The sequence below is a fragment of the Trichosporon asahii genome (assembly GCF_000293215.1).
Source record: "Trichosporon asahii var. asahii CBS 2479 unplaced genomic scaffold scaffold00056, whole genome shotgun sequence".
Lineage (NCBI taxonomy): Eukaryota > Fungi > Basidiomycota > Tremellomycetes > Trichosporonales > Trichosporonaceae > Trichosporon > Trichosporon asahii.
The window spans coordinates 551,989-572,756 of NW_014040868.1; the positions used below are offsets into that span (position 1 = coordinate 551,989).

The window sequence follows — 20,768 nt, forward strand, 5'->3', positions numbered from 1 at the left end:
ATTGAGTACGCGGGTAATGTTGGGCGGCTAATTCGAAGAGTCAGAAGCGCGAAGAAAGGGTTTGGGACTGGCTGGGTGAACTTCAGTATCGACTAGTTTAGTAACTGCTAGAGTTACTTGGAGGAGACTAGTGATACGGAAAGATGGGCGGAGGGATTGCTATGTATATTGGAGTCGCTCAATCAAACCGGATCGTGGATCGGAATCGGCAGTCGATCAAACAATTCGGGGGGGTGACTGTTGGCGTTAATGGGTCACCGGACGATAGGCGTGAGGGGTGAAAAGGTAGTGGCAGGCGGATTCGAGGTGATGATAGCCGCGGTGACACGAAACTGAGCGAAAGCCGGTTTCAAACCGGTACGGGGTGAGAGAACAGAACAAGAGTCGTTAAAAAAGAGATCAAAGTTGGGAAGAAGAATGAAAGAGGAATGGCGAAGAAAGGAAAAGGTTGGAGGACAAGAATAAGCCGAAAGCAAGTGTCTCGGTAGTTGACGAGATTCAGTGGTGGTCGTGTAGAGGTGGGAGAGATATCCGGTGCGGTCGCGGCGGCGGCACGGTACGGTAGCGGTTGAGTAGATGGGATATGAGGGGGTGAGGGGTCAAAGGGGCGTGAGGTGAGGGAGAGCATGAGGGGGGAGACATGAGGACATGAAGGGGGATCCAAGGATCCAGGGCAAGGGCAGGTCAGGTCCAAGGGTTGAGAAGGAGGCGATGGAGATGGGAGGGCAGACAGGTGGGAGGCAAGGGACAGGGGATTGGTCCAGGGTCGAGGCGAGACGAGACAGGGCGCGAGCGGCCACCAAGGTAACAGGGCGATAGCGCGAGAGCAAGGGTCGAAATCGAGAAATCAGAAGCACATGGTCCAAAACCGCGGTGGTTAGCCCCCGTTACGTCTGCACGATGTAGACCAAACAAAAACCAGAGAGCGACACAGAAGGAACACAGAGGGTCCGTCAGCGAGTGAGGGGCCCAGGAACATGGACAGGGTGGGCGATGTGCGGCAAAAGGGGCAAGTGACGTTATTGCATTCTGGCGGGCCTCGATCGAGGGGTGGTTTCTAGGTGAGAAAGCGCAAGGCTCACTGTCCCCTAGCTGCTCGACGTCCTCGTTCAACACTTTGGTTGATTGGACATGAGCGGAGCTGGACAGAGAGCTTGGCCATCCACCAAGGCCATACCCAGGACCCAGGACCCATGCGCCAAATCGTCAAATTGCCCAAGCCACCCACCACAGATCGAACGAATTGATACAATACGCCAACGATCTGCGTGTGCTGCTGTAATGTTGCAGTTGCCGCCATCTGAGGTCGTACGCAATCTGTCTGCGCCGACAGACCGGATTGGAAGTGGGAGCAAACGGCGGCAGCCACCGCTTGCATTGCGACAGCCCTCCTGGTGACAGGCCAGGCTGAAGTCCCGCCCCAGTCCTTAGTCTAGTCAGGCCCTTTCCGCACTCCCCTTCCACTGTCCGCGAGAGCCCTCCCTTGGTTTCTGTTCGGTTTCCGGAGGTCTGCGCGAACCTCGGTCCGGAAGCTTCACTCACAGGTTAAATGTAACGCTTCTTCCAGGAAGCTGTACTGTTGAGGGATGAGACGCTCGTGAAGCGGACGACCAGTGGAAGAGACCGTTTTAAGAGGTTTATCCAATACTGCGACAACTGGCAGTCAGCGTCACACGCCCGGTCGATGTCTGCATGATATGCGACTCTTACCTCCATCGATGCCCCGGGAACGGCCATAACGAGGTCTGTCCCGCTCGTTCCTTCTACGTTCCTGCTTGTTGGTCCAGTCGGCCAAGCATGTATGGGGTGGTGATGGGCCACTGATGGCAGAGCGCCCTCCACAGTCGGCATTGTCTCCGCTGTCATTGTGCATGGGTGTTTACGCCCCATTAACCGCCAAAGACCAAGGCACAGAATACAGGAACCACTGCAGTACTCCTTTGAGAGTAAGGCTAGGGGCGGCCAGGGTAAAGTGCAGGTGGCAGTATAAGGTTTACACTCTGCGTTGGATTTTCACCCGAAGAAGGAGACCTCTAGGGGGGAGGCGCCAGTGCGAGCTCCGGCGATGCTCCTTCCCCTGGCTGGTACTCGCTCCATACCAGGACAACATCATGCCCCTCAATTGGCCGGAGCACTGAGAGGCTTCACACACGGTGACCTCCACCCCCATAATGCCACAGAGGCCAGTCTCGAACCTGCCTGGCACCGTGTGTGACATAGCATGAGGTATGCTGTTGCAGGTCCCATGAGACCAGCAGAGCAGTGATCACAGACGCAGAGATAGAATGGCTCACAACGTTGGGAGCCACCAGTGTGCGTGCTACACCGACCCGAGACAGAAGCAGCCACCGGCTTGTTTAGGAGTACTCACCGACAACAGTAACCGCACGCAGCACGGAAGGTAGTGACGGCCGAGCTATAAGGAGTATGAATGCAGGAAGCTAGTCGTCGCTGTCGTAGTGATGTAGCAGTCCACCTCTGCCAGCAGAGATGTCGGTAGATGGAAAGCGAGCAAGGCGACTCGGGGGTCCGGGATCGTAGATCAGGGCACGACAGACTCTTCCGTAGGTCGCTTTGGATGGACTGACCCAGCAAGAGTCACGTTCAAGTCGAAGCTGATGATGTTGAAGTTGACGGAGATAGACCAATGCCTAGAGTACGGGCTCGAATGGAAAGAGGGATTGATAGGCGAAGACGAGCGTCTGCGGTATCTTGGATTTAAAGTACCGAACAAGGACGCCAGACGAACTATGATGCTCGCGCTGGAAAGTTAGATAATCGTCGTGGCTTATCAAACTTGGCTCTAAGATCTAAAACACGTACCGTAATCCTGGCTTGCCAGCCCGGGACAGCCCTTGAAGGTTGTATGGATATGAAGCTTGGGCGAAGAATGTGAGATCACCTGCCGCTTCCGGTCAGCCTCTCGCCTCCTCCGGACCTCTTCCCCTTGGCATCTTGACACTTTCAGCCCACGACGACTCCCGGCGATTCGGTGAGGACCTGGACTATGACAGTGCGTACCCCACATGCTGATGTGAACCAACCATCCGACACCATGCGGGGAGAAAGCACGCCCGCGCCCGCCCCGCACAGCCAAGTCACCGAAAACCAATCTCGTAGCTCCCCTGTGACTCCTGATCTCCTGATGGCCTTCCTGCCGCCTCTCAGGATTGAGACACTACTTTATCCTTCCGTCCATGGCCGTGGAAGCTCTTTGGAATTCCTACGCAATGAACCATAGAGCTTGTTCGCAAGGTACCGTGACGCACAATGCCAGTGTCAACAGCACCGGCGTTACTCTTTGCTGCCTTCCCTTCCCCTGAGTTGTGACTGCGGGTGCTATGTCTTGATGCGATAGCAACACCCGCGTTTCAACCCGGTCTCCTCTCCAAGTACCTCAGACACCTACAACGGCTGTCGCGCGGGAATCTAGTGGGCACGTGAACGTCTGGTTGACCTTTGGATGGGGGCGTCCCAGGGTACGGGACGTCACCAGAGATCGACGGTTCCTCTGAGTGGTCTGGATCTGCTCGCACAATCGTTCCGACGCGGTTTATGAACGCCGCGTCTACACGAAAGATGGCCGTCTATCTCGGCCCATTCCAAGAGATCTTGCGTTCGACGCCGCCGCCGGCGCTGATCATACCATGGATGAGGGCGAGCCACGTGCCCCGCAGCAGCCGCAACAGTCTCCCCCGGGGAAGTCTACCGCCCTCTCGTCCACTCACAGAGTTCTCACCTGCTGAAGGAAAAGCGAGTTGTATCTCCCCTTGACTTGACCAGGTGAAGATATCTGGGCCAGTCAGCTGTCAGCCGTTCTCGAGGGCGGGCATGAAAGTGATGCCGATGGCGCGGTCACCTGAAAGCGCGATCCACCTTGGTGTGAGCCTCCAATGAGATCTGGGATTCGTGGCAAGCTTCGATGACCCCAGTGGGGTGCTGCACTTCCAGACTACCGCGCCGAAATCGCTAAGTCTCCCGTCAGACACCACGGGAGCGACCTTGACCGTCCCATCTGAGCACAGCTGGCCTGTCGTTGGAGAGCACCCAGTGGAGCGGTATCAGTGACCGTGGCTCCTACCGCGGACCGTGTCAAGCGGGGTTGAGATCTTCCCTTGGGTTGTCACGGCTGCTGCGCGCCCACCGAGCTGGCTAAGAGTTTCGGCTTGGACGTGCCTCTTCCCGGCATGCATGCAAGTGGGGATGATGAGGCCCCGAGCGACCCATATGGATACTCACGGTAGGGGGTGGACCTTACGTCAGGAACGACGTTGCGACGGCACGCGAAACGTGCGGGGAAAGCGGGGTCGATTTGGGCGAGAACCACAGCGGATCTCACTTGGCAGAGAGTCACTCCAATGAAGCCAACGACGAGGTCTTCTGAAACTTGCGACGGCGTTGACGACAATCCGAGTTTCAGATACCGCACAATGGTGGAGGCTGATCGTTACTGAGGCAGTACGCAACAAGTATACGCAAGCGCAGCCCCCCCCCTCAGAAGATGGTGATGGCACTTGCAGGCGTGGGACTGATGTCGAGGCCCCGAGGGCCAGACGGTTAAGCAGTCGATCAATGCCAAGAGGCGTGCTATACGTGCGGTAGCAGTGTGCCGGTCAACGGTAAGCCCAGCAGGCAGAAGGATGCCGAACGTCTGAGCGCTGGCCGCAGACCTGTCGTCGTCAAGGAAGGTACTCCGCTATCAGTAGTGACTGGTGACGGCACGTTGCTCGGGACCACATAGAACGGCAGGGAAACCGGGCAAGTTGCGGCACAATACTTAGTACCGATTGTCGCTGATAGCCCGTGCCACAGCTGTGGATATGACGGAAAGGTGGAACAAAGACGGCCCGGTGTCGCGAGGAAGACGCTACGATCGGAACCCCGCCACACGGAGCTCAATAAGTCTGAAGTTTCGGAGGCGGCCGTGTCCGCGGAAGTGTTCACAATTCCGTGTCGCTGTTCACACGAACAGGCTCGGAGATCGAGTTTGATGGCTCCAACTGTTTTGAGACGAGGGGTTGGAGGGGTGCCGGGAAGGTGGAGGCCCGGTTCCGATATCAAGACGACGGTGACAGAGACAATCCGGCAACTCCACAGATGGTGTAGCAAGGGATAACCTCCGAGATAACGACGCGTTGCCGCTTGGAGACGGGTGTAGATGAGCAACTGGGGACGTACGGCGACGAGGCGGGCAGCTTGATGGGAAGATTAAGGTTAATTGCGCGTCACGGAACGTCCGAGAGAAGGGGAAGCTGGAACGTCTGGGCTGTATCAGGTAAGCATGTTTCGAGCCTGTGGGACTTTGGCGTTGGATGACGCACAAAAGCGATTCCTCAGCCCTTGACAAGTGAAGCAACGATGGAAGAGGCTGTACTTGTGTTGAGCGCGGGAATGTAAGAGGTGGGCGGAGTGTAGAGCGATGAAGGAAGGCAGATATGTGTATGACGGCGGTGAGCTGGGAGAATGATCGGATGCGCAGGGCTGATGGCGGCATGCAGGACTGAGTACCTGCCAGACTGTGCAGCGCATGCGTGCGGACGGCTTTGGGGGAAGGCGTGCGCCGCGCGTCGGGGGCAGCGTAAAGTGTGCAGATCGTGCAGGCGCCCAGTGTGCAGTGCAAGCAACATACGCGGGACGTGCAGAGCGACCGCTTTACGCGTGTTACGTCCATCCAAACCACAACAATAGCGACATGTTCTTGTCTCCCCTCGCCTGCCTTCCCTGCAACTCGTGTTCAACAACCTCCCCACGGACTCCTCGTCTGAGCCGTTCTTCTTTCACATCCTCGCATCGGAAGGGTGCACTTCCAAAGTGTCCACGGCGTAACGGCGTGGCTGCATGGGCGCCGCATTGACCATCCATTCGCTGTTTACACGGTCCCCGTGCTCGGCCCGTCTCTTACCGACTCACCGTTCACCGACATACCGCCCTTCGACTGCAGCGCCTGAGTCTCTGAGGCTGACCCCCCCTTTCCTTGGCATCGACGCTGGTCTTTCATTGCTCAGGCTGGGCTGAGCTGCGGGCAACTGACTCGAGACCGGTTGGGGACGACGGCGGTCTGTGCGTCATGCGCAGAGGATAGGCCATGCAAGCTCGAGGTCACACTCAGGTCGCCCTCAAGCCATCGCAGACACCGACAAGTACCCGGAGGGCACTGCGCCGCGGCGCACCGAGTAAGGCCACCGAGCAATCTGAGGTGGTGGCTGATGGCGTCGAGGTCGCGAAAACGTGGTTAAGGGGAGGCAGCGCGACATTACATTAGCTGACCTCCGGATGTCTCAAAGTAAAAACTATATCCAAGCCACAATCCTGTCCTGCGACAGAACAAATTCGCGTCCATTGTGCGTCCAACTCATACCGAACATGCAAACGTCCATCATGCCCGGTGTGCCAGTCAGCAAGTATTACGGGTCACTGGACCGGCAATGGCGGCCTGGTTGAGGCATGGCGATCGCCTCTCTGTTGCCCGGTCGTCCGGCACTGCTATTTCCTACGGGAGCCGTTCACAAACAAGGCACCCCGAGCACATCGCTGCAGCAGTGAGACGCTTCACAGGTACGAGAAGTACACGAGGATCACCTCAGCATGTGTCATGCAGCCGTCACTGTTCGTCATCGTGTTCGACACAGGTCAGACTGTAACGCAGTCGAAACGACGCAGAAGGCCCCGCCCGACTTGTCTCGACTCGGCGCTATGATTTCTCAAGCCTGCCCGCTTTCGCTGGCTCAATCGGCCAATGGAAAGCGACTTTGCGGCGCAGCAAGCGAGATGGAGCTCTCATTTCGGTGTGACTCGTGGTGTCGAACCTCTCGTTATGGTCACTCTCTTTGCACCTGTGAGGGCCTGTCGAGGTTGTCAGGTCCGCCAGGTCCCCAAAGTAGTCAGGTCCGTCAGGTTCTGCCAGGCCCGTCAGGTCCAACGACTGGATGCTCAGGTCAGGACCGTCACCACGCCGGCTCCCTGTATCCTCCAGGTCCGCCCAGGTCCCAGTCAGGCACAGTGATACGAGCCAGTCGCCTGCTCTGTCAGAGATGCGAGGATGAATTGCTCCAGACTCACTCAGGCAGCGTGGGCAAATAAAGTTTGCGCGCGAGTTATTTGCCTGTGAGACTTCACTGACGTATGCACGCCTGTGACTCGACTGACAGCCTGCGACTGGCTACAGTGGACCTCCTCCATCCTCGCTACTGGGAAGTAACTGGTAACTGACCACCGATGAGAGGCATGGGCACGCCCGCTCACCACAAGCCAGAAGTTGGCGATGGGACGAGATGAATGCTCAGAGCAGCGGGCAGCGTGAAGCCAAACCTCAAACTCGAGGCTCTGGGCCCTCTTTCTCGATTCATTAGCTTCTCCACCGGGTCGAGCGCCAGCTCCCCCGGCTTCTGCGTGCCTCGTTCGTGTGTCCCGCCCCATCCGTCCACCCGTCGTGCATGCATGCATGTCCCGACAAGTCGCGCAAGCCTTAGCCCAGGTAGCCCAGCTTCCATCGCCTTCGCGTCGCCCCCCAGTGCCTGCGTGCCTCGCCGTCACCCACGCGGTCGCGGTCGTCTCGTTTCCCAGCGGGTGCATCCCATCTCTTGCAGCTGGAGCAGCTGTCCCAACCCATGTCCCGACTCGCACGCTGCGTATGCTGCGGCACGGCACGGATGGTGCGCACGGTAAACAGCGGGGTACGGCACGCACGGTACGATGCACGCGGGCAGGCGGCAGGCGGTACTGCAACCTTGTCATCGCCCTGCTCGTGTGTGCCTGCGACTCCATAGGACAAAGTAAGGTGCGGGGCGCTGTGTGAAGGCCGCGAGCCAGGCGTACACGAGGCCGCTCGACGCGAGGTGTATGCGTGCTGGCCGGATGATGGGACGCTCACACCGGGTAGTTGCTTAGCGCCGCTGCTGCCGCCCTCGGGAGCGGTGGACAGCCACGCACCGCTCTGGACCGAGGTCACAGGTGCACGGGTACGTTGGTTGGAGGCCGGGCGAGTCGAGGCAAAGTCGGGGCGAGTGTGGCGATCGCTATCTGTAACGCTCCGGCAGTGGGTCAGTGGGTCCCTCTGGCTTGGCTGCGATCGAGCCTCGCCCCGTCCCAGTCCCACCACTGGCGGGGCCGATCTAGCTGCGCCGGTCCAAGTTGGGCAGTTCAGCAGCCTGTGCGAGGAGATTCTCGTCAGCGGCCGCGCGGACTGCGATGCAATTGCTGCGCAGAAGGGCCCGCTGCAGATCGGCCAGTTCATCAGGCAGGCGCTGTCCGGTCAAGGTCGACCGACGCAGCGTGCGACGCCGGCGTGCGACGCGCCGTAGAACATGCGTTCGGCTCGCGCGCGATTCACTGGAACAGCGAGGCGAGGGCATATCCTGGTCCCACCCCTCCCAGTGGTGCTGAATTGCTGCTTTTAGCGGTGAGTGATCGCCAAAACGCATGCCTCGTGCTGCATCACCGAGATTGCCTGTGGCATCCTTTGTGGAACGGAGGATATCCGCTCGCAACGTCAGCTGCTCGCCTGATGAGATTTGCTGAACACGGCGAGTGACAGCGCAAGGGAATCCGTGATCGAACACTTTGACGCAGGGAGGCCAGATGTCACAGCAGGCCGACCTAAGTCCCTCGGTGCCAGCCAGTGTCCTGGAGTCCTGCGTCCGGTGTCCTGTGGCAATTTGGGCCTTTGTTCCCGATCACATTGCTCGAGCAGCTCATATGAATTAAGCTGCAGAGTTTAGAGTTGGCAGTGCGCTTGACACTGTACGTCTGCACTTCTGCATTGGATATTTGTCTTCTGTGAGCACGCTCATGCACACAGAATGCAGCGGGTGCATGAGAAAGCAGCCCACCGAATGAGACAATGGAGCCCGTAGCTCTTCACTTTACGCGTTTGAATTGCACTCTGGAGTGTATCGTTTCCTAAACAAGGCAGAGCTCGCACTACTGAACACCCTCCTCGCTTATGCCCGCCCGTCACCCGACCTCGTCAGACATTGCTGAAACAGCCTTGCCAACGTGAGCTAAGAGCCCGGGATCAGTCTGTAATCTCAAGAGCGAGCCGCAGTCGTCAAGAAACACCCCCAGTTGGCGAGTCGGGGTCATCGAAGCCTAAACGCTACTGAGTGGTTTTTGATGCAGATGTCACTGGAAACAGAAATAGGCATAGCGTGAAACGCTGCGAACACTGCGAGACAAACTTCGATCACACATGGGGTACAAACAGCGACAATCAGCGCCATTCCGCACTCATGTTGACTCAATTACTCTTGTTCCTCTTGTCGCCCTCTGGAACCGCCACGGCGCGGAACGCAGCGTGGAGCAGTCGTGCGGTGCCTGCACTGCGCATCGCCTGCGCCCTCGATAGCCTGCGTACAGGTGAATTATACATGGGCACGATCACGTTAGCCAGAGCCGGTCGATGTGGCTCGGTAGATCTATGGACATTGACAGACACGGCCCCACTCCTCACTTGGCGGTGCGGAGCTGGCTCACGATGCCGAGCCCCCCGCCTGCGCCGACTGCCCCGCCGCCGCAGCTGCCTGGGCGCGGGCCGCGGCCTTGGCCTCCTTCTTCGCCTTGAGCTTGTCCCACTGTGGAGTCAGTGAGGTCCGATGAGAGGAATGGGAGTGTGTGGAGCAGGGGCACAGTCGCCTATTCAGCCACCAGTATGCCGACTCTCAGCTCGTTGAATGCCACCCAAAAGGCAATCGTGTCGCCGCCGAATGGAGCAGTAGGCTGACCGAACGCACAACAATGCGCAGCGCTCGTCTCCGGCACACTGAAGGAGGTACCCACCCCTTCACCACCCCGTGACGAGCGCACCGCCAAGCTCCAGACTTCACTTCACCGAGTGGAATGAATGCCAATCAATGTCGATCAAACGAGGGCGAGGGCATACGTTTGGGAGTCGTAACAACTCACCTTTTCCTTGAATTTGTCGACCTGAGCGCGCTGTCACCGTCAGCCCACCGAACGCCCTAGCCACTAATGAACTTACCAATTTCTCATTGTCGCCTTTCAATTGCTTGTTCTCCTTGTCGAGGTCCTCGACCTGTTTCCGGAGTGCTGATGTTAGATTCCAGCCAACGCCACCTCACTCGGACGAAGTCCCCGACACCCCAAATCTCCGAGCCGCGTAAAGGAAGTGTTGATGTTATCAGTTGAGTTTCAGTCGTCTGGCGGCGCGTCCTCGATCCTCCACCTTCTGACGCCTCCTCATTTCGACGCCGTGCCTGAAACCTCCACTTCGGACGCGTCCAGCCAGCCTCACCGTCACCACGCGTCAGTCATCAGCGCTAGTCTGGGCAAGTGGATCTAACTAGCTCTAATGGATGGCTATCATGCATATTCAACAAGACACATGCAATGTGGGAGAGACTAGTAACTAAGCAAATATCTAATACTGATGCACTGCACCATGGAGCCGATGCAGCGACCAGCTTGTAAAGCCTTACATGAACGAGTCGTGGAAGGGGTGGGATGTGAGGAAGGAAATGGAGATTCGGCTGGTGGTGGCGGTCTCTGTGCTTGCGGCTGCTCCTTATCCACTGCAACTTACCTCTCGTCGGACACCAGAGACAACCGAGCGGACTAACTTGTCGCGTTCCTCGGAACGAGACTTCAGAGCACGGTTGGAAAGCTCGAGCTGGTGTGCGTGCTGGGCGAGTGCATCCAGTGACGCTCGGAGAGATTCGTTCTCCAACAAGAGCTCCTCATTTGTCTTTGGGGCCGGTGAAGGACCACTGACATCAGCTGCTTCCAAGCAACATCACAGCTTCACTCACCTAGACCGGCGCTGACCTGCAGCTGTAGTAGCTTGTGTACCGTCGTTCCGCGGGACCACGTAGAAAGACTCGGTAGGAGACGGCGCTCGTCCTTCGCCTGCGACCGGCGCTGCTGTGAGCTTGATAGTGTGGTGGCACGTACGCCGTGGCCTCTGCTTATCCCTCCGCTTCGACCTTTCCCTCCTCAGCTCTGGCCGCGTCGGGCTATCTGGGCCCAGCTCTGGAATATCCGTCAACGCCGAGACCGGTGCGGCTGTCAAGGCTTTCGGAAAGCTGATCTCCTCAAGCATGTTCTCCAGCATACCCCAGAAGCGCGAGAACGGGTCCGACGAGTCTGGGACCTCGCCTGGCAGGACAAATGACTCATCCGGTGGATCTGAACTGGAAGAACTCGACAAGATCGGTGACGTCGGTGACACGGCGTTGCCCACGGTGCGGGGCTGCCTCGGCATTTGCGGCTGTGCGCCTGGTCCAGGGGGTGACGGCACCGGGCGCAGTGAGAATGGAGGTATAGATCCCCTGGAGTTTGCATGTATCGCTGCGTTCTGTCAGCATCACAGCCAGTCATTGGGGATGCGAGATCGGCCTCAGCAAGAAGTTGACTCACCTAGTCCGGAAGACACATTCTGCGCTTTCGCGAGACCAACGGTAGTGCCCGAGCTGCGGCGGCTCATCGACGGAGGTGGAGACACAGGCGGACGAAACGGGCTGTTTCCCAGGGGACTGCTGGGTGACGACATAGGAGGTGTGAATGTTGCACCGACCGGTGACGACGGTGCCGATGAGCCTGCGTTGGCGATTCGCCGCTCAAGGTCGCGTGCCAGCTTGCGGTGCTGCGTCGTCAAGAGACGGAGAGTCTGCTGGGTCTGGGCAGGTAAGCTTTGATGCATAGGAAGCTGATTAGCTCACTCCATCATCGGTGCTCGACTGCCTGGCAGTTTCGAACAGCTCAGCCGCTTGATTGTACGCGTCGAGGCCTCGTCTGAGCGTTGCGGTGTCGGCGTTGGGGGCACGGATAAGAACCGAGGCTTGGGCGGATAGTTGATGAGCCTGAGCAGGTTCAGCGCAGAGGTGCAAGGCAACTTACTCGTTGAAGATCGTTATCCTCGCTCATCTGTGCATGGGTGGCGAGGATGGTAGTGACAAGAGCGCAGGCGAGTGTGATTTGCATGATGTGTTGACAGAATGTGGGGCCCAACAAAGTGCGGAATTGTGGCCATCGCCGATACTCGATAGACATGCAGACCCTCAATATCCTCCCTCTTTTCTATTGTTCGCCGTCCTGACACGTTGCCATCGCAACACTCGCCATGTCTGGCATCCTCAACCCGATACTGGACCTGCCAGCACCGTTGGCGACGGGTATCGCACCCAGGGCGGCACATCTTCTATGCTTCACCTTCACGGGCGGTTATGTCGGATCGCTTTATCTCGCTGAAGCGCTTTTTGGACAAAGACCAAATGACAAGCAGCTCTATTCGTACCCTCCTCCGGGGCACCGTGACCACCCCGAAACTATGAAGCGCCGCATGAAGGCCGTGAGCATAGCCACGGGGATGGCTATTGCTGGAGTATATCTCACCGTTGCGAAGGAGAACGGCTTCCGATGGAGGCAGGCGGTAAGCTTACGTCCACTGAGCAATACTGACTTGGCAGATCATAGAGACGGCGAGGCTCCTCGGATTGTCATCTATCGGCTACAAGCTCCCTCTTGCTTACGCACTCGCCCCTCTGCTCTTCACCGGTCCCCTCTATGCGGCTTACCTCGACGAGGAGCTGCCGGGCATGAAGGGCTCTGGCTACTTCGAGTTCGGGCGACACGAGATGCGCAACTACGTTGTTGTGAGTTGCGCCGGGCAACTGTTGCTAACTGGAGTAGGGCCCTATCACCGAGGAACTGCTGTTCCGATCCTGTGTGCTCTCCGCATGTCTGCTTGGGAAGATGAGTACGAAGTGGCTCGTCTTCGGCACGCCCCTCTGGTTTGGCCTTGGTAAGTGCTCTCATGTGGCTTATGCTGACAAGCAGCCCACGCACACCACTGTTACCAGCGATGGAAAGACGGCGGCTTCACCCGCGGAGCTGCTATCCGATCAATCGCGCAAGGACGTGAGTACGCGCACAGACAGAGGCTGACTCCAAGTCTTCCAATTCGCCTACACTACGTTGTTCGGCTGGTTCGCAGCCTACACCGTCATTCGTACTGGTAAGTCGATCAACTGGCGACGTCCGTCTGACGCACGAAGGATCAATTATCCCTGCCATTCTCTCCCACACGTTCTGCAACTACATGGGCATTGACCTCCCAACCGCCGCCGCACAGCGCCATCCATCCAAGAAGCTTTGTGAGTGACTTTCGAGTCCCTGCGACTAACCCAACAGCCATCTACTCCGCATACCTCGCCGGTATCGCCGCCTTTGCGTACGGCCTGACCAGATTCTGATTCTTGGGGTTATAGTGTTCCTTGTTCTCTTCTCTTATTCTCCTCTCATGTCACGTTTCGTTAGTGTTTCCATCCTCGCGTCCGTTCAGTCTAATGCGCTATCGCTCGTGCATCGTACACCCAATCCCCTAAAGTAGTGGAACGTCTTAAACGACAGTGCCGGCGTTCGAGGCGATACGGGGCCAGAGGTCGGCGCACTCCTTGGCAACGCTGCAAAGTCAGATTTTTCGATCGTACGCAGAGAACATGATGATACTCACGGGCCGTTGATGGCGGAACCCTTCATCTCACCCTTGGCGTTGACGATGACACCGGCGTTGTCCTCGAAGTAAAGGAAGACACCGTCACGACGGCGCCAGGGCTTGCGCTGACGGCAGATGACGGCGGGCATGACCTTCTTGCGGAGCTCGGGCTTACCCTTCTTGACGGAGGCCATGACCATGTCACCAGCGGCGGCGGCGGGGAGACGGTTAAGACGGGCACCGAAGCCGACGACCGAGATAACGTAGAGGTTCTTGGCACCCGAGTTGTCCGCGCAGTTCATGACGGCACCGACGGGGAGACCGAGGGACATGCGGAACTTGGTTCCGGTGGCAGCGGCTGCGATAGTCAGCATAAAAACTCCAAATGGTAGAGAACCATCGTCTGGCGTTGGATGTTCGCAGAGGATCAGAGAGTCGCGAGGTGTCGAAGTCGTCCGCGTTGAGAACGGCTCAAAAACCGGGGCGACGATGTCGAAATTCTGCACGAGACCAGTATCCACCAAAGCGCTCCTTACGAGTGCTCCATGCACGCATGCAGTTCTCTGCTTCTTTGGAGGTCGTCCACAGCTTTCCGGACTAGATCGCGCGCAGAACTTCGTTTCAACGTCGCCCGTTGATATTTCGAGTCGACTCCTTCCTACTTCGCGGCAAAGATCTGGACGAGATCAAGAAACTTGATGGCCGATTTCCTCGCGATCCACTGATCCTATTCCGCTCAATCCAACGCCAGTCGAACCGGTTCGTCGAACTCGCATTTCAACGAAGGCATATTTGCGCTGTTTTTTGGGGGTGGGTGTTGTCGAGACTTGCTGGACAAGAGGAAAGTTGAAGGACGATGTACGCTGTCGTTCGTGGGCCCGGGGGCATCCGCGCCAGGCACGAGAATTTGTTGCTTTACTTCTGCCACACACTTCTTTGGTTTCGGTGCTTTCGGCAAAAGACACGTGGCAATCACATGGCCCGCAGCCCCTTCCAGGCCTCCACCGCCGGCCCTTCAACACGTCGGCCGTCTGGGTGTAAAGTCGAAGGTGCATCTTACCAGTTGAACTTCTTATCACTGCTCTTCATGGCACAGAATTGATTGAATCCACAGCCTTGGGGGCCAGGCATGTCAAGGTCGTAATCTTCAAACTGCAGAAAAGCGTTTCGGTGAGATCCTAAGGTGTGCCGTTTTCCCGTTGCACACTGATCTATCAGAACGCCGAGTCGCAAATAGTGGTGGTTGCTCAAGCAGACCAAGACGCGGTGAAGAGATCCACAGGAGCTCTTTCCACCCGGAGGCACAGGTCAGAGATCTCTTGCAAGATCACCCAAGAAGGCGCAGGCATTGAAGACTCATACAGCGAGCCAACGACGGACTGTCGGATCAGCTTGTCTGCGCTTGTGCCGGCTGGCAACGTAAACAAAGCTCCGAAGTGAGCATGATGTCGAGCAATTGTCGAAGCCACGTCGTCGCTCACGCCGGAATCCGAATTCTGTGATAACTGCATCGCTTTGGCGTTCGAGTACCTCTTTAAAGGCGTACGCGGTCGAGCTGCGCTTCGCGCAGATGGGGGTGGCGGCGGGCTCAAGAGGCAAGGAGGGCCCCACCTTTTCACCTGTACAACTTTGGCCGCTCGTCGCGAAGCCAGCGGCTGGTGCACAGTATTCACATCACAACGTGAAGCCCGGCATCCAGCTGTTGATGCTTCCTCCAGCCAGGGGGAGCTACTTCTGGCGTTTGGCCGATCACCCCTGCCGTCACCAAGTATCCCCGTGCTCCACAGGACACCCTGTCCCCATTCAACGGCTGGACAGCCTTAAATGTAGCACCAGCATGTGTCCCGAGTCTGTGAAGACGCAGACGAACTGAGATGTCCTCGGTGAGATCAATACCTTCGCCTGCCATCGGCTGGGGAACTGCAAAATCATCCCCGCCGTGCTCAACTGGGTAACCGGCCGCCACATCGATCTCGGGTGGATGCTCGTGGGCATGGTGCTCTGGCAATCGCAGAGGTCGACTGTCTTTGCCGACGAGCTAGCGTCAGCTATCCAAGGTCTCGCCGACGATGACAGGCTCCATTGCAACATTGGTCCCGCGTAGACAGAAGAGCGCTTTGAGCTGCTCGAGCGCCTGAACGACTACGCCGATGGCCTCGGTGAGGGCGCGACCTCCCACAGCCAGTTCTTCGTCCCCTCTCCTCTACCCGATTCAGTCCCATTGACAGCGACTCTCAAGCTGTACAGCCGATGGCCGAAGAAGGAAGATCGTCTTGTCGATGAATGGCTGCCGCGACTCAACGCCTTTCGCAGTATCGCCCAGGAGCTCGAGTAAGTTGTTGACAACTAATCGCCCACTGACGTCAGACTGGCGCATGGCGGAGCACTCACCTGGAACACGGTCGACAACTTCCCATCCTTCTTCTGGTCCAGCGCCTTTTCAAAGGTTGACATCCTGCGCATGCCGCTTCGCGCGTGGCACAGGGCCAGGGAGCAATGTGATCGAAGCGCCAACACTGAATGTTCCACCAACTCGCCCATCGGGGTCTTCTACGTCTGGGCTGTGAGCTGCCTAAAGTATGACTCACGGGACCCGTTGACTGGCCTTCCATTCAACCTCTCCGACACCGGCAGCCTGCTGAAACCCACCCTTCTGGCGCACAAAATCCACAAGGCGCCCTTGGATCTTGGCCAACTGAAGAAGGTGCCCACCCAGCTCAGCCATTTCGACGACTCCCGTCGAAACGCCCGTGTCGAAGCCTGGGGCGTCAACAAATTCCTCAGATCGTACCGACTGCCCGCTGTCGAGGCATTCTTGGACGGCCTTCGTGAGTATCCTGTGTTGTAAGCGCTTGATCTGACAGTGCAGTCCCAATGCTCAGACAGCGTCTCCAGCGTCTGCAGGCCCACGGGCTCCTCATTGGCGCGACCCTGCCCGAGACGTTCACGTTCTCAGCCGACTCCTAGGAGGAGTACAGGCTGAACGGGCTTACGACAACCGAGCTGAAGCACGTTGTTCGTCCGACACCATATGTCGACACACACTTCACCTGTCGCATATCGACTTTGCATCGCTGTTCGACGAGTGTGGGACCATGACGGAGCGGGACGTGAGGAAGCTTGAAGGAGTTGGGCGCGCAACCGGCGACGTCCGGCGGCTATGGCGCGACGAGTTGAGGAAGTGGCAGATGGAGAACGACGAGCATGTGGTCACCGTCCTCAAGCTCAATTTCTCGACACGCAATCTGCGCACCATCCCGTGGGTCGAACATCACCCTATCGATGCTGTTCGACGAGTGCGGAATCATGACGGAGCACGATACGAACAGGCTCAAGGCGGGCGAATGTGCGAGGGGCGAGTTCGAGTGGGCGTGGCGCGGCGAGCTGGTCCAGTGGCAGCGCAAGAACGACGACAACACGCGCGACGTCCTGAGACTCAACCTGGCAACTCGGAATCTGCGAACGCTCCCGTGGGTCCATCATCATCCGATCGATCTCGTGTTCGAGTCCAACGAGTACTTCAGGAGGAAGCTCGGCGTGACGCCAGGTCGTCAACTCACTCTGTTCAGCTTCTGCCAAGACCAGAACAGGCCTGAGCGACGTCCTCTCGAGCGGCTGGACCGTAAGCGTCACCGCGAGATCGCGATCGAGCCGCCATTCCCCACTCTCAACGCCGCCATAGACAGTGCTCTTGCACTCGAACGTCCCCCAGAGGCGGCGCGTCGCGCCCTGGTCGTCCCCCCTCGCCCCGTCCCAGCCCCTAGGGCTACCAGGGTTATCACCGGCCCCCTCAACCGTCTCGAGCTGCAGCTGCGCGAGAGGGAGCGCATCGCCGTCCGTGAGGGGCGCCCGCAGCGCCAGATCCTTCTCGCTAACGTTGTCGAGCCTGCTGCTGCCGAACCGATTGCTGTCGAGCCTGTCGTCGCCGAGCCGATTGCTGTCGAGCCGGTCGTCGCCGAACCGATTGCTGTCGAGCCTGTCGTCGCCGAGCCGATTGCTGTAGAGCCTGTCGCCGCCGAGCCGATGTCTGTCGAGCCTGTCGCCGCCGAGCCGATGTTTGTCGAGCCTGCTGCTGCCGAGCCCTTCGTCGCTGAGCCCATCGTCGCTGAGCCTGCCCAGCATGCCGTTGCCGAACGTGTCACCGTCGCGCCTGCTGCCGTCGCGCCTGCTGCCGTCGAGCCAATTGGCGTCACTGCCGGTCGCGTTCCTGCCGAAGCGGAGCTGCCCGTCGTGAGACCCAACGTGCCTGTTGCCGGCCCCGGACACGTTAACCGCGCTTTCCAGGAGATGTCGTCAATTGAACGGCGACTCCGACGCGCAGACCCCGACGCCGAACCGGCGCCCCTCGTCACGCCGGTGTCTGCCTTGGCCGACAGCAGCTACCCGCAACGCCTGGCCTGGCAATTGCCGGCTGTCCAGGCGCTCGCCGGCATCATCAAGGCTTCTGCACCGGCTGAGGAGGACGACGATGAGGGAGGCGAGAGCTTCATGGGCGGTCGCCGAGCAGTAAGCTAGCAGGAGGCTTGGCAACGAGAGTTGATAAACTTATATCGAAATGTCGACGAGACTGAGGATTCCCAGAGGGACAAACAGTCTTAGAACCGACGTCGCTGGGGCAACTAAGTTATCTATTTCTTTCCTTAATCGTTAATCATATGTTCATACCAATTTCCTGCCTGTATGTATGTTCATATCAGTAGTATCTCTCCGCCAAGTTACACATGTCCATACCTCGAAGAGAAGAACGAGTTCGTAAGTTACAGAGTGGGTCTGGCGGCAAGTCTGGTCTGATGTCGGTATGAACCCCGGCACACACCTCATTGTCTACATCTGAGTGGTTGTCGGTTCAGAGGCTGCTCAGAGGCCGCCAACGTGTCTGCTCGGCGACGCATTGAAGTTGAACGTAAGTCGCATTCCCCAAGGTAACTGTGGCAAAGCGGTCGCTAACGACTGGGTGAATACCACTGGAGGATCGCTTCAGAAGACGTTCACCGAATCGGCGTGGACAAGGAGCTTTCAACAGCGTCGTCGTGTAAGAAGTCGTCCAACCTCGGACTCTGCCGATGCTCTTTCGGCTGCATACCTTCCTGCGCTGCAACGGCACTGACATTCCAGTACCCCAAAGCTGTCGTGCGCACCCTGTTCGTTCCAGCATTCAGCTAGTGCGCCAAGTAGCGTGTTGCCGGCCTGCCGGAACGCATGCCGTGTCAGAAAAAAGCACAATGACGTCGAGAGGTGACTGCGGCGCACAGACCTCGCTCTGCCATGTGGCTGTAGAACGAATCACCTACTTGCCTGTGCGTGCACCTGCGGTTTGCTGAGAAGTGAGAAGTGCACTAGCACTAGCGTGTGCAGCGGCGATCGACGGCCGCCCTTCGATCGTTAGTCGCTAGACTGGTTCCGTTTGTCCGCTCTGGGTGCTGTGCGACCTAGCGCGCCTGGCGATCCTGGGGGGTTCGTCCGTTCGGCTGCATCGGCTGGTCCATGCGTCATCGCTGTTTCTAAGCGGGCCTATCGCGTTCATGTCTGCGAGTATGACGCTGCAACGGTTTCTCTAATCTGTTTAGCATCATGTTCGGCGGGTGACATGCTCCGATGGTCCCGACGAAGGACGTGCTTAACGAGCCCGTCGCGCGGTTGAGAACGTGCGATGGGGTCAAGGATGTACGAAGTGCGCGCCTGTTCGCATGCACCGGCTGCGTTCCGGGTCTGACGAGAGTAAGGTTGGCTCTCCACGGGGTATTAAGTGATCGACAGGGTAAAACCTGATGCAGGGCACGCAGCGCAAAGGCGATCCCACGGCGCTGCGGTGGCGAAGGGGCGCGTGACGGGCCGGGCAGGCAGAGGAGCAGAGGAGGATGCAGATCACGTGAAGGTTAGACCGCCGCCGCTGGTCGTTGACGTCGTGCTCCGCCCTGCCCCAGTGCCCAGTGCCTGTTGTCTCCGCTGCAGCATCCTGAAGCGCTAGGCTTGCTCGTAGCGGTAGCGGGTCCAACAATGAGGCTAGAAGGAGCTATGGGAGCCGAGCTGACCGCCGCTTCAGGGCTGCGCTACCCAAAGGCTGAGCGCATCGCATCACAGCATCCCAACACCCAGATAGCCGCCCTCCCCTGGCTAGCCTAGGTCATCTGCTGGTGCCCGGTACCCAGCAGCGCCCAGTATATCCCAGCCCACTGCTCCGGTCACATCCCCCACCAAGGACGCATCCTCCTGTCTCTTCTTGACTCCTACTCTTCTCCAGCATCCGAACACCCCCCGCCATGTTCAAGAAGCTCAAAGCCAAGGCGAACAACATAGCCACCTCCCCCACCGACAAGACGGGCTCCGCCCTCGCGGGCATGCAGTTCAAGGGCGGCAGCAACGGCAAGGCGTCCTCTGGTCCTCGCAGCCGTCCGGAATGGCAGTGCTCGTTGCGTCCAGACCCGGCGACGGGCACGGCCAACCCGTTCCCTGCGCGCAACGGCATCTTCTTCCTCGACGCCAAGGTGGCTTGCGCCGATCAAACCGAGGTCGGCAACCTCCTCGTCGCGCTCGCAGAGGCTGGCATTCGGCCCGTGCTCGTTCCATCCGCCCTGAAGATTGTCGCCAACGTCCTCAAGAGCCGGCCAAAGGCCAACGTCGGTGCGCGTAACGATCGCTCCCTCGTTGAGGCATATCTGCTCGACGCCATGTGGGCGGCCAAGCCCACCGAGGAGGTCGTCGCCAAGCTCAACCCCGCGCTCGACATGAGCTGGCTCGAGGAGAAGCGCTACGGTCTCAGTGATGACGTAGAGGCCGGTGTTTGGCTTGCGCTCGTCAATGGCATCGACAACCTGAACCCCAACGGCAACAAGGCCGACATTGCCCAGCTCGCCGAGCACACCAAGGACGCAAAGCTTGAAAACCAGAAGCAGACTTCGGACCGCTTAACCATCTCGCATGAGATTGTCACCGTCTGCCGCAACACCCTCGGCCCCCACATGCTCTTCTGCTCCGACCGCGTCCTCGAGGCGTCCACTGTCGAGGACCTCGGAGGCCCCCAGCTCGCATCCAGGCATATCGACATCCCCGACAAGTCGACGAGTATCGGTCTCCGCTCCAAGGACGCCGCGAAGCAGCTCATCACCGAGCTCCAGAACTGGAAGCCCATGAGCCCGCCGGTTTCTCCCCAGGCCCCCGTGGAGCCCGTCCGCCCTGTCTCCCCCACCTCGCCCGAGGTCGCGACCGTCGAGCCCGTCCGTGCCGTCAGTCCCATGTCTGGTTAAGTGTTGTCCGATAACGTATGCCCTGCTCCCGGATCGAACTCCTTATCTATCCTCACGGAAGCGACCCGTGCCGCGCC

At 58.6% G+C, this 20,768-nt stretch overlaps 5 protein-coding genes across 5 annotated transcripts; 3 read left to right on the forward strand and 2 right to left on the reverse strand.

The window, feature by feature from the left end:
- Positions 1-9,235: 9,235 nt before the first annotated feature.
- A1Q1_03506 (uncharacterized protein) lies at positions 9,236-11,934 on the reverse strand (the record flags this gene model as incomplete). The annotated part of the gene is made up of 9 exons (XM_014323304.1): positions 9,236-9,413; positions 9,472-9,569; positions 9,901-9,930; positions 9,977-10,030; positions 10,538-10,731; positions 10,780-11,301; positions 11,371-11,629; positions 11,673-11,791; positions 11,847-11,934. The coding sequence occupies 9 exons, from the start codon at positions 11,932-11,934 to the stop codon at positions 9,236-9,238; spliced, it is 1,542 nt and encodes a 513-aa protein (XP_014178779.1).
- Positions 11,935-12,073: 139 nt separating this feature from the next.
- On the forward strand, positions 12,074-13,205 carry A1Q1_03507 (prenyl-dependent CAAX protease; the record flags this gene model as incomplete). Its single annotated transcript, XM_014323305.1, has 5 exons — positions 12,074-12,382; positions 12,420-12,605; positions 12,643-12,870; positions 12,947-13,106; positions 13,144-13,205. 5 exons carry the CDS (start codon positions 12,074-12,076, stop codon positions 13,203-13,205), a joined length of 945 nt encoding a protein of 314 aa, XP_014178780.1.
- Positions 13,206-13,351: 146 nt separating this feature from the next.
- A1Q1_03508 (60s ribosomal protein l23) lies at positions 13,352-13,821 on the reverse strand (the record flags this gene model as incomplete). The annotated part of the gene is made up of 2 exons (XM_014323306.1): positions 13,352-13,415; positions 13,466-13,821. 2 exons carry the CDS (start codon positions 13,819-13,821, stop codon positions 13,352-13,354), a joined length of 420 nt encoding a protein of 139 aa, XP_014178781.1.
- A 1,500-nt stretch (positions 13,822-15,321) lies between these two features.
- A1Q1_03509 (uncharacterized protein) lies at positions 15,322-17,962 on the forward strand (the record flags this gene model as incomplete). Its single annotated transcript, XM_014323307.1, has 5 exons — positions 15,322-15,330; positions 15,552-15,778; positions 15,932-16,275; positions 16,343-16,706; positions 16,777-17,962. The coding sequence occupies 5 exons, from the start codon at positions 15,322-15,324 to the stop codon at positions 17,960-17,962; spliced, it is 2,130 nt and encodes a 709-aa protein (XP_014178782.1).
- Positions 17,963-19,707: 1,745 nt separating this feature from the next.
- On the forward strand, positions 19,708-20,691 carry A1Q1_03510 (uncharacterized protein; the record flags this gene model as incomplete). The annotated part of the gene is made up of 1 exon (XM_014323308.1): positions 19,708-20,691. The coding sequence occupies one exon, from the start codon at positions 19,708-19,710 to the stop codon at positions 20,689-20,691; it is 984 nt and encodes a 327-aa protein (XP_014178783.1).
- Between the last annotated feature and the right edge of the window lie 77 nt (positions 20,692-20,768).